Source organism: Heterodontus francisci, chromosome 2, assembly GCF_036365525.1.
Source record: "Heterodontus francisci isolate sHetFra1 chromosome 2, sHetFra1.hap1, whole genome shotgun sequence".
In the NCBI taxonomy this organism is placed as follows: Eukaryota; Metazoa; Chordata; class Chondrichthyes; order Heterodontiformes; family Heterodontidae; genus Heterodontus; species Heterodontus francisci.
Genome location: NC_090372.1, coordinates 10303993 through 10317156, shown reverse-complemented (window position 1 = coordinate 10317156; position 13164 = coordinate 10303993). Strand labels below are relative to the sequence as shown.

General features: G+C 45.1%; 1 protein-coding gene across 2 annotated transcripts in view; it reads left to right on the top strand.

Moving 5' to 3' along the window:
* Nucleotides 1-8593, top strand: part of clec3ba (C-type lectin domain family 3, member Ba) — a 31495-nt gene extending 22902 nt beyond the window's left edge. For both annotated transcript variants that reach the window (XM_068054413.1, XM_068054412.1), the window contains exons 2-3: nucleotides 1453-1551; nucleotides 7572-8593. In XM_068054413.1, coding sequence (XP_067910514.1) covers nucleotides 1455-1551; nucleotides 7572-7972 — 498 coding nt within the window. In that variant the 5' untranslated portion in view covers nucleotides 1453-1454 and the 3' untranslated portion in view covers nucleotides 7973-8593. The remainder of the gene's footprint in view (nucleotides 1-1452; nucleotides 1552-7571) is intronic.
* The last annotated feature ends 4571 nt before the right edge of the window (nucleotides 8594-13164 follow it).

Here is a 13164-nt window from a genome sequence, read left to right as displayed (position 1 = left end):
CTATACTAGTTACATTTGTGTTGTCAGGGACTTGTAATTATTGTTCTGCTCGTATTAAAAATAGTATGTATGCCTTTAAGACTGTTAAAAACAGTGCACCTTTAAGGGGGATAAAGTTCTGGAGACACAGTGTGCCACAGCTGCATTTTTGTTAACCTGGGCAACAGCAGGAGAGACGGAGGTCACATAGTAATGTTTCCACTTGGCTGTGTGTAAAACTGGCAGAAACTGGCTGAAACCAGTTAGTTCTGAGAGACTTTCCAGTGAAGCGTACTGAAGAGAAGAAAGCTGTCTATTTCCTCTCCATAAAAATTCTACAAGGAGCAACAAGCCAAGTTAATTCCCTGAGTGAAGAAAAGCCTTTTTTTTCCAAGAAACCGTTTGTATTGCTGTGCTCATCATTCAAAGAACTGTTTAATGCTTGCTGTAGCTGAAGAGTTGAATGCCTAGCTACTGAAGGACTATTTTCATCAAATCCACGTGAAGACCTCAAGTGACCTTTGACTAGTTCCACATTGGAAGACCTCATCCATCAGGAACATAACCTACAAAAACTTACTTATTTTATTTATTCTTAAGAGACAGCTGATTTTAAAAACTCCACTTTTAAAACCGGTTAAATGTTAGTTTTTGAGTGTATGTGTGTGATTGTGGGAGTTAGGTTAAAATAAGAAGTTATAAGGTCATTAGACATAGGTTTATCTTAATACTGTTTAAGATTTAGTTTTTTAATAAATAGTTAATTTGTTGTCTAAAGATACCTGATTTGGTCTGTTTCATTCTGGGGTTACTAGAGTGTTTAATTTGGCTGTTTTTTGATTGGGCATGAAAGCTTAATAATATGCTGTGACCTGTGGAGTGACGGGACTGAACTGACTGTGCGTTGCTCCCGCCACAGTCGTTACAGTGTACAGTAGGCAGTTTCTCAGTGAATTTTAAAAAAATAAGTTTTTAAAAGGTGCTTATTAGTGTCCTCGTGCCCAAAAAAAAGCTTAATTTTTGGAGCCTCCCTGTTGGCCCGCAAACAGTTGGAATTAGTGGAAATGCATCACGGCCATTGATTCGCATTGGGAGTGTGGTCACTTTTATGGGCGGGGCCTGCTTCCAGCGTGATTTTTTTTTAAACCAGTGCAATGGATCACAAGAACGTAATTTACATTGAACATAATTTGTGCTTAAAATTATGTTAGCGTTTGCGCCAGTTTCGCCAAAAAAACAGTGCGACTGAGTGGAAACTCCAGGCTGCAGTGTTTTTCTCCAAAGAATATTGCGAGCAGTAAATTGGTATTGCTGGTGTTTGGTGGATGAACATTTAATACCAAATATAATGGCCGTGTGACAGAGAATATCCTTGATCCCTTTGGCTGATAATGTTGTTGCTTTGGTTTTATTTTGGTTTCGCCTGGCGTTTGTGGCCGAATCACTCATTTTATTTTCTGCACCTTTGTTCAGTGATGGTGACTGCGAGTATGATTGAAGATATCAAGAAGCAGATTGCTCACATCTTGGAGGAGGTGAACTTGCTGAAGGAGAATCAGGCACTGCAGACAGGTAATGAGGTGGTCGGGGGAGGGGGGAAAATTAGCATTCCGGATTCTCCTCGTCTTCATCTTCAGTCTCAGCAGAGCCACGACTTAGATTCTCACTGGAGTTTGAAGCCTGTGTAAAACTGTCCAAAACAATCTGCAGCCATTCTGATGGATTCCCATTAATAGAACATAGAACATAGAACATAGAACATTACAGCGCAGTACAGGCCCTTCAGCCCTCGATGTTGCGCCGACCTGTGAAACCATCTGACCTACACTATTCCATTTTCATCCATATGTCTATCCAATGACCACTTAAATACCCTTAAAGTTGGCGAGTCTACTACTGTTGCAGGCAGGGCGTTCCACGCCCCTACTACTCTCTGTGTAAAGAAACTACCTCTGACATCTGTCCTATATCTATCACCCCTCAACCTAAAGCTATGTCCTCTCGTGTTTGCCATCACCATCCGAGGAAAAAGGCTCTCACTATCCACCCTGTCCAACCCTCTGATTATCTTATATGTCTCTATTAAGTCACCTCTTCTCCTCCTTCTCTCTAACGAAAACAACCTCGTCTCTCAGCCTTTCCTCGTAAGACCTTCCCTCCATATCAGGCAACATCCTAGTAAATCTCCTCTGCACCTTTTCCAAAGCTTCCACATCCTTCCTATAATGCGGTGACCAGAACTGCACGCAATACTCCAGGTGCGGCCGCACCAGAGTTCTGTACAGCTGCAGCATGACCTCGTGGCTCCGAAACTCGATCCCCCTACTAATAAAAGCTAACACACCATATGCCTTCTTAACAGCTCTATTAACCTGGGTGGCAACTTTCAGGGATTTATGTACCTGGACACCAAGATCTCTCTGCTCATCTACACTACCAAGAATCTTCCCATTAGCCCAGTATTCTGCAATCCTGTTACTCCTTCCGAAGTGAATCACCTCACACTTTTCCGCATTAAACTCCATTTGCCATCTCTCAGCCCAGCTCTGCAGCCTATCTATGTCCCTCTGTAACCGACAACATCCTTCGGCACTATCCACAACTCCACCGACCTTCGTGTCATCTGCAAATTTACTAACCCACCCTTCTACACCCTCATCCAGGTTATTTATAAAAATGACAAACAGCAGTGGCCCCAAAACAGATCCTTGCGGTACACCACTAGAAACTATACTCCAGGATGAACATTTACCATCAACCACCACCCTCTGTCTTCTTTCAGCTAGCCAATTTCTGATCCAAAGCACTAATTCACCTTCAATCCCATACTTCTGTATTTTCTGCAATAGCCTACCGTGGGGAACTTTATCAAACGCCTTACTAAAATCCATATAGACCACATCCACGGCTTTACCCTCATCCACCTGTTTGGTCACCTTGTCAAAAAACTCAATAAGGTTTGTGAGGCACGACCTACCCTTCACAAAACCGTGCTGACTATCTCTAATGAACTTATTCTTTTCAAGATGATTATAAATCCTATCTCTTATAACCTTTTCCAACATTTTACCCACAACCGAAGTAAGGCTCACAGGTCTATAATTACCAGGGCTGTCTCTACTCCCCTTCTTGAACAAGGGGACAACATTTGCTATCCTCCAGTCTTCCGGCACTATTCCTGTCGACAATGACGACATAAAAATCAAGGACAAAGGCTCTGCAATCTCCTCCCTGGCTTCCCAGAGAATCCTAGGATAAATCCCATCTGGCCCAGGGGACTTATCTATTTTCACACTTTCCAAAATTGCTAACACCTCCTCCTTGTGAACCTCAATCCCATCTAGCCTAGTAGTCTGTATCTCAGTATTCTCCTCGACAACATTTTCTTTCTCCACTGTAAATACTGACGAAAAATATTCATTTAACACTTCCCCTATCTCCTCCGATTCCACACACAACTTCCCACTACTATCCTTGATTGGCCCTAACCTATCTCTAGTCATTCTTTTATTCCTGATATACCTATAGAAAGCCTTAGGGTTTTCTTTGATCCTATCCGCCAATGACTTCTCGTGTCCTCTCCTTGCTCTTCTTATCTCTCCCTTTAGATCCTTCCTGGCTAGCTTGTAACTCTCAAGCGCCCTAACTGAGCCTTCACGTCTCATCCTAACATAAGCCTTCTTCTTCCTCTTGACAAGCTCTTCAACTTCTTTAGTAAACCACGGCTCCCTCGCTCGACAACTTCCTCCCTGCCTGACAGGTACATACTTATCAAGGACACGCAGTAGCTGCTCCTTGAATAAGCTCCACATTTCGATTGTGCCCATCCCCTGCAGTTTCCTTCCCCATCCTACGCATCCTAAATCTTGCCTAATCGCATCATAATTTCCTTTCCCCCAGCTATAATTTTTGCCCTGCTGTATATGCCTGTCCCTGCCCATCGCTAAGGTAAACCTAACCGAATTGTGATCACTATCACCAAAGTGCTCACCAACTTCTAAATCTAACACCTGGCCGGGTTCATTACCCAGTACCAAATCCAATGTGGCATCGCCCCTGGTTGGCCTGTGTCAGAAAACCCTCCTGCACACACTGGACAAAAACAGACCCATCTAAAGTACTCGAACTATAGTATTTCCAGTCAATATTTGGAAAGTTAAAGTCCCCCATAACCACTACCCTGTTACTCTCGCCCCTGTCGAGAATCATCTTCGCTATCCTTTCCTCTACATCTCTGGAACTATTCGGAGGTCTATAGAAAACTCCCAACAGGGTGACCTCTCCTGTCCTGTTTCTAACCTCGGCCCAGACTACCTCAGTAGACGAGTCCTCAAACGTCCTTTCTGCCGCTGTAATACTTTCCTTGATTAACAATGCCACACCCCCCCCCCCTTTTACCATCTTCTCTGTTCTTAGTGAAACATCTAAATCCCGGAACCCGCAACACCCATTCCTGTCCCTGCTCTACCCATGTCTCTGAAATGGCCACAACATCGAGATCCCAGGTACCAACCCATGCTGCAAGCTCACCCACCTTATTCCGGATGCTCCTGGCGTTGAAGTAGACACATTTTAAACCAAGCTCTTGCTTGCCAGTGCCCTCTTGTGTCCTTATAACCTTATCTCTGCCCTCACTACTCTCAACATCCTGCACACTAGAACTACAATTTAGGTTCCCATCCCCTTGCTGAATTAGTTTAAACCCCCCCGAAGAGCACTAGCAAATCTCCCCCCCAGGATATTGGTACCCCTCTGGTTCAGGTGAAGACCATCCTGTTTGTAGAGGTCCCACCTACCCCAGAAAGAGCCCCAATTATCCAGGAAACCAAAACCCTCCCTCCTACACCATCCCTGCAGCCACGTGTTCAACTCCTCTCTCCCCCTATTCCTCACTTCGCTAGCACGTGGCACGGGCAACAACCCAGAGATAACAACTCTGTTTGTTCTCGCTCTAAGCTTCCACCCTAGCTCCCTGAATTTCTGCCTTAAATCCCCCATCTGTCTTCCTACCTATGTCGTTGGTGCCTATGTGTACCACGACTTGGGGCTGCTCCCCCTCCCCCTTGAGGATCCCAAAAACACGATCCGAGACATCACGTACCCTGGCACCTGGGAGGCAACACACCAACCGTGAGTCTCTCTCGTTCCCACAAAACCTCCTATCTGTTCCCCTAACTATGGAGTCCCCAATGACTAATGCTCTGTTCCTCTTACCCCTTCCCTTCTGAGCAACAGGGACAGACTCTGCGCCAGAGACCTGTATCCCATTGCCTACCCCTGGTAAGTCGTCTCCCCCAACAGTATCCAAAACGGTATACCTGTTGTTGAGCGAAACGGCCACAGGGGATCCCTGCACTGCCTGCTGGTTCCCTCTCCTTCCCCTGACAGTAACCCATCTACCTTCTTCTTTTACCTGAGGTGTGACTGCCTCCCGATAACTCCTCTCAATAATCCCCTCCGCCTCCCGAATGATCCGAAGTTCCTCCAGCTCCAGCTCCAGTTCCCGAACGCGGTCCTCGAGGAGCTGGAGCTGGGTGCACTTCCCGCAGATGCAGTCAGCAGGGACACCCTTGGCGACCCTTACCTCCCACATTCTGCAGGAGGAACATTCAACTGCCTTAACCTCCATTCCCACTATTCTAAATTCCCAAGTTAGTAACCAATCACACGATAAAACAAGAAGAGAAATAGAAAAAGCCTTACCTTACCTACACACAACCGAGTCCTTTTTTTTGGTAAGAGGAGGAGGGCGGGTGGGAGACACTACAAGAGTAGTGTCTCGGGTTCAGAAACAGCCCAAATATATAGGTTTCTACTTACCCAGCAGTCCCTGCTCCACCGAAACTCCCGATGAAATTGAATTCCCAGCTGTTCACTCCTCGCTCGCAATGCCTGTGCTCCTGGAAAAGCTGCACAACGAAAAGGTAAGAGAATTTACACAGCCCAAATATATAGGTTTCTACTTACCCAGCAGTCCCTGGGTATGAGATTACAGGCTAGAAAAGACTAGCTGGTCCATTTAGCCCACCCTGCATCCACGACATCTAAAACATCAAATCTAGGCTCACTCCTCCCATCCCCTGCTCTCACCCCACCACCATGTAATCTCCAGGAGAGAAGGAAAGCAAGACTTGCATTTGTATAGCACCTGTTATGACCTCAGGATGTCCCAAAACACTTTACACCCAATGAAGTACTTTAGAAGTATAGTCACTGTTGTAATGTAGGAAACATGGTGGCCAATTTGTGCACAGCAAGCTCCCACAAACAGAAATGTGATAATGACCAGAAAATCTGTTTTTGTGATGTCGAGTGAGAGGTAAATATTGGTCAGGACACTGGGGTAACTCCCCGCTCTTCTTTGAACTAATTCGATGCGATCTTTTACATTCACTTGAGAGGAGAGACCGGGCCTTGGTTTAATGTCTCATCTGAAAGACAGCACCCCCCAACAGTACAGCACTCCCTCAGTACTGAACTGAGTATCAGACTAGACTTTTGTGCTCAAGTCTCTGGGTTGGGACCTGAACTCACAATCTTTTGCCTCAGAGGCCGGTCTGCTACCCATTGACGCAAGGGGAAAGCACAGGAAAAAAACCCAAGGCCAATAAGGGAGAAAAAAAACTCCGGAAGTTTCCTCTCTGACCCCTCAGGGAACTGAATCCAGATTCCTACTGTAAGATTGATGAAAGATCATCCAACTAAGACATTAGGTCTGTTTCTGTCTCGCCACAGATGCTGCCTGACCGGCTGAGTGTTTTCCAGCATTTTCTGTTTTTATTCCTGGTATAAGCTTGGTGAGAGTCCGCTGGATAGGGCACAAAACATGGTTGGGGCAGAGATTCCCAGCCGGTTTTGTAGGATTGGGGCCTCTACCTACCCTTACCCTTACAAGGCCATCGATGTAAGGGGAGGCTCTGGAAAATGGGAATGGATGAGTGGTGGATAAGGTCCATTAAATACAACTGGGATATCCTTTATAGTCAATAGTGCTCCCCTGGGTCGGGCCTTACAAGGAAGCCTTGGGCCTCTCTTGCCTCCAGGACATCCCTCTATCCAACTCAACTGACTGCCAGTGACAGGTCCCACGGCTCCCTGGCTGCAGTCTCCTCTCAATGAATTCCCTCTGAACTCCAAACTTCAAACTACAACTAAACTGCCTCCATGAGGTATGGGACCTGACCGGGTTCAGGCGGGTCTCTGGAAAAACTTATGGAAATGAGGCCAGGTTGATTATTAAAGGCCACGACCAGGTTCGGTACCCCACCTGCTCCCGCCTCCCTCATCCCTGCTTTGGGGCTCACTCACACTGTACCCATCACCTTCTCCACTTTCCAATCGGGCCTCAATGTCTGGGGAGGAGGTCCACCAGTGTGCAGTGTGGCTGAGGTCAGGATGTGAGCAGGGTTGACTTTTAATGCCCTCAGGCAACTAGACAGGGTACAATAGATATTGGTTTGCCAATGGTGTGTCCGACCCAAGAACAAACTCAACACATGTTCAATGCAAAGCAACCAAAGTCATGTTAATTGTAGGGAAGTGTGTAATTGCAGTATTGCTAATTCATCCCAACCCTCCTGTTTCCTGTCCAGTGTGTCTGAGAGGGATGAAAGTTTACAGGAAGTGCTTCCTACCAATGAGCGGAGAGAAGACCTTTCATGAGGCAGCTGATGACTGCATCTTGCACGGGGGCACGCTCAGCTCACCCAAGAACCACGACGAAAATGTTGCTCTGTATGACTACGCCAGGAAAGCCATAGGGCACGACCACGACATCTGGATTGGTGTAACCGACATGGTGGTCGAGGGAGACTGGGTGGACGTAACTGGCAAGAATGTTAACTACACCAACTGGGAGACCGTAATCACACAGCAGCCCGATGGTGGCACTAAGGGGAACTGTGTGGCCCTGACGGGTCTGTCCAATGGCAAATGGTTTGATGAATCCTGTGGCCTTCAAAAGAATTACTTTTGTCAATTTAATATTCCTTAAGCATTCCAATATATCTCCTCAAGTATCGCCTGATTGGTTTAGCTATGCTACTTATGCTTTATGGGCTAATTCTTCAGAGAAGATATCTTCTAGTGAATGGTGCTGATGTGAGAGATTATCATTGACCAGATTGACTGTACTTTCCTTCCCCCATGTTTTATCCATTCTGGGTCCTTCATCAGGATAGGTATTTTCGGAGATGATAATACAGGGTAAGCACCTTGATCCCGCGATGCCACCAGTGCCATGCGCATAAGCAGCTGCCACAAGCGGTAGGCAAGCAGCCTGATGGAACCCGTCCCCCCTCCCCATCACCTTGCCCAGTTTTTGTCTTTCCCTGGGGAGGAGATCCATCAGCGTGAGGTGTAGCGGAGATCAGGGTCTGAGCAGAGTTGGGGTGGGTGGGGGAGAGGTCCCTCGTACCCAACAATCTGTGCCAGTGTGCTTCGATACTCCAGTACACAGCTCCCGGTGCTACCCATGGTGTGAAATATTTGTTAACTCAGCTGTGCAGGAATTCATAGCTTGCTTGGCTTCATGGCTAGTCCAGTTTTCTTGCAGTGCACAGTTATAAGCACACTCTGCATGTTACTGTTCTGTCCAGAAATAAAACTAATTCATTCAAAAGGACGTTGCCGTATTTTATTCCTCCCGCCAGTTTTCTTCCATTTCAGGGAATCTTTCAAACATCTTCCTTCAACTGGGAAAGTGGCGGGAGACAAGCAAACATCTCCGTTACTATCGGCAAATGGCCCTTCATGTTCCATAAACGGGAGCGGTGGTGCAGTGTAATCCCTGCAGGTAGAGTTGCTCAATTCTTCCCCTCCTCCTTCCTCACAGACTCCCCTCCTTCGCCATGGGCGTTTGCTTAAGGAACTAAATACATCACATAACTCAAGATAACTTTAGTCTTTTCTGTTTAATGAGGTACCCATTAGCACAGGTTACAATCACAGTTTAATAAAAGTTGCCCTCTGTTCTCGGTCTCCTGCACTGTTCCAGTGTTGCTCAACAGAATCTCTAGGAACAGTGCCTCACTTTTTCATTAGGCACTTTGCAATATTGCTGTCAATAATTTCAGATCATAACCACTGCTCCTACTGTTTCAGACAGCGGGTAATGGTAATGGTTCTGCTGTTGCCATTTACACCTCCTGTAGACCCATCTTTTGTTTTGTTACTTGTCCCATTTCACCTCCTTTTCCCTTGCACCATCATCCCTTTTGTCATTTAATCTCTCCTGCTTTCCACCCTCTCACACACCTTCTGTTTTTTTCTCTCCCCACCTCCCTGCCTTTTCCTGCTGCTGCACCTGCTAAAAACCTGTTAAATCTTGAGCTTCTTCCAGTTCTGATGAAAGGTCTTCGACCTGAAACATTAACTCTGTTTTTCTGTCTCCACAGATGGTGCCAGACATGCTGAGTGTATCCAACAGTTTCTCTTTTTTATTTATTTACTAATAAATATTGTGTCCTCTCTGAACTCCAGCAACAATTATCATTAGTACAATGGAGACACACTACTTAATGAGAACATAATAGGAGCAGGAGTCAGTCATAAGGTCCCTCGAGCCTGGCTGAGGTAATTGTGACCTCAACTCCACCTTCTTGCCTGGCCCCCCTGTTTACCTCAGCCTTGAATATATTCAATGACCCAGCCTCTACAGCTCTCCAGGGTAGAGAATTCCAAAGATTCATGACCTTATGAGAGAAGAAATTCCTCCTCCTCACCATCTTAAATGGAGAGGAGGAGGAATTTCCGAAACTATGCCCCTTAGTTCTAGATTCCCCCACTTGCTTCTGGCCAGTGGACTGGTTGAGAAATGAAGAAACCCTCCCTAGAACTATCCATTACTCCAAATCTGGCCTCTTGTGCTTCCCTCTCCTCCCTCCACACTACCATGGATGGCTGTGTCTTCAACTGCCCGGGCCCTAGGCTCTACCCACACCCTGAATGGGGATGCTCTACCACCAGAACAATGAGCAGATCCATGCTGTGCAGATCTATGTGGCTAGAGAAGGCAAACACAGAGTCTGTTCGCTTGGTGGAAAATGAAATCCAAGCCAGAATAGGTCAGAACCTGGAGCGACTTGAAATACTGACCAGCAAAGGGCTTCCAGAGGGCAGAAGGCCAAACGCTGAGCAGATCAAATTCTCTCCCCAATTTCCTCCACCTCTCGACCTCACACACCCTCCTTCAAAGCCACCTCCTTTGACCCAGCTTTTGGTTGCCTCTGTAAATAACTCGGTGTTTGACTCTATGTTCTTTCTTCTGTGATGGATCTTGAGTTGTTTTTCTCTGTTGAAGGCACTATGCAAATACAAGGTGTGATGAAGTGAGGTTGGTGAGCTGAGCAGCTGAATTTGTGGGGGTTTTTTTAAGGAAAAGAGACTGAGAGAGGATGTAATCAGGAATTTCAGGAATCCAGAATCCATTCCCAAAAATGGCCAGGTCACTGCTTTAAAAACAACAAATTAATCAAAAATAGCTCATAAATGTGTGGTTTTATCACACAGAAACAAGTCGTTCAGCCCAACAGATCCATTCCAGAGTTTATGCTCCATGCCAGCTTCCTCACCCCTCATCAACTAACTTCATTAACATATCTTAAGAATATAGGAGCAGGAGTCGGCCATTCGGCACCTCGAACCTGCTCCGCCATTCAGTAAACTCATGGCTAAACTTTTACATCAACTCCCACCCTATCCCCAGCTCCCTGAATTCACTTGGTGCTCAAAAATCTATCGATCTCAGTCTTGAATATACTCATCGACTGAATATCCACAGCTCGCTGAGGTAGAGAATTCCAAAGATTCACAGCCCTCTGAGTGAAGAAATTTCTCCTCTCAGTTCTAAATGACCGACCCCTTATCCTGAGACTATGACCCCTAATTCTAGACTTTCCAGCCACGAAGAAACAGCTTCTCAGCATCTACCCTTTTAAACCATCTCAGAATTTTATTCAATTCAATGAGATCATCTCTCATTCTTCTAAATTCTACAAAATGTAAGTCCATTCTACTCAATCTCTCCTCATAGGACAGCCTCCTCATCCCAGGACTCAGTCTAGTGAACCTTTGTTGTATCCCAAGAAAGAACACAAGAAATAGGAGTGGAAGTAGACCATGTGACCCATCGAGCCTGCTCTGCCACTCAATACAGTCATGACTGATCTTGGGCTTCAATTCCACTTTCCTGCCCGCTCCCCATATCCCTTGATTCCCTTTGAGACCAAAAATCTACCTATCCCAGCCTTAAATATATTCAATGATGGAGAATCCACAGCCCTCTGGGGTAGAGAATTCCAAAGATTCACAACCCTTTGAGTGAAGTAATTTCTCCTTATTTCAGTCCTGAATGATTGCCCCTTATCCTGAGACTGTGTCCCCGTGTTCTAGATTCCCTGACCAGTGGGAACAATCTCTCAGCTTCTACCCGATCAAGCCCTTTCAGCATCTTGTATGTCTCAATTAGATCACCTCTCATTCTTCTAAACACCAGAGACTATAGGCCCAATTTACTCAGCCTCTCATCATCGGACAACCCCCCTCATCCCAGGGACCAATTTAGTAAATCTTTGCTGCACTGCCTCCAGTGCAAGTATATCCTTTCTTAAATGTAGAGACCAAAACTGCACGCAGTATTCCAGGTGCAGTCTCACCAAAGCCCTGTACAATTTTAGTCAGACTTCTTTCTTCCTGTACTCCAATCCCCTTGCAATAATGGCCAACATGCCATTTGCCTTCCTAATAGCCTGCTGCACCTGCATGTTAACTTTGTGCATTCCTTGTACGAATACCCCCAAGTCTCTCTGAACATCAACACTTACCAGTTCCACACCTTTTAAAAAATATTCTCCTTTTCTATTTTTTACGACCTTTTTTTACTTCCTCTAAGGTAAGTATATCTTTGTATATAATGAGACCAAAACTGTACTCAGTTCTCACCAAAGCCCTATGTAATTGCAGTAATTCCCTTATGTAATTCCTCTTATACTGCAACCTCCTTGCAATAAAGATTAACATACCATTTGCCTTTCCAATTGCTTGCTGTATCTGCACATTAACTTTGTGTGACTCATGTACAAGAAGGCGTAAATTCCTCTGAATACCAATATTGACCAGTCCCACCTTTTAAAAAATATTCTGCTTTTCGATTCTTTATACCAAAGTGGATGATTTCATCCTTCTCCACCTTACACTCTGTTTGTCACCTTCTTGCCTAATCACATAACTGGTCCCTTCTATTGCTTTCTTCCTCATGTGCTTACCTAGCTTCCCCTTAAATGCATCTATGCTATTCGTTTCAAGCGAGTTCTACATTCTAACCACTCACTGGGTAAAAAGGTTTCTCCTAAATTCCCTGTTGGATTTGTTAGTGACCATATGATATTTATGCCCCTAATTCTGATTTCACCAGCAAGTAGAAACATCTTCTCTATGTCTACCATATCAAACTCTTTCAAAATCTTAAAACTTCTTTCAGGTCATCCCTCAGCCTTCTCTTTGCTAGAGAAAAGAGACCCAACTTATTTAATCTTTCCTGTTCTTCTCAGTTCTAGTATAATTTTAGTAAATCTTTCTTGTGCTTTCTCCAGTGTCTTTTTCCTTTTTATTATATGGAGACCAGAACTGTTCACAGTACTTCAAGTGTGGTCTAACCAATGTTCTATACAAATTTGACATAAGCTCTCTGTTTTTCAATTCTATCTGTATAGAAATTAACCCCAGGGCTTTGCTTCGTTTTTTTTAAATGGCCTTATTAGCCTTTGTTGCTGCCTTTAGTGATCTGCATATCTGTACCCCCAGATTCTTCTGTTCCTCAACCCCATCTAAACACTGATTTCCCAAGGAGTATGTAGCCTCCTTATTCTTCCTACCAAAATGTACCATCTCACACTTATCTCCATTGGAATTCATTTGCCCATTCTGTAAGTTTATTAATGTCTTCCTGTATTTTGTCGCAGTCCTCCACTGTAATAATTACAACCCCCCCAATTTGGTGTCTTCCACAAATTTTGAATTTGTTCTCCCGAGTCCAAACCATTTACGTAAATTGTGAACAAGGGTGATCCCAGCACTGATCCTTGTGGAACACCACTTCCCACCTTTTGCCAGTCTGAGTAACTACCTTCAACTCCGACTCTGTTCTTTATTTTGTAGCTAGCTGAATTTCCGTTCTGCCTCTTGTCT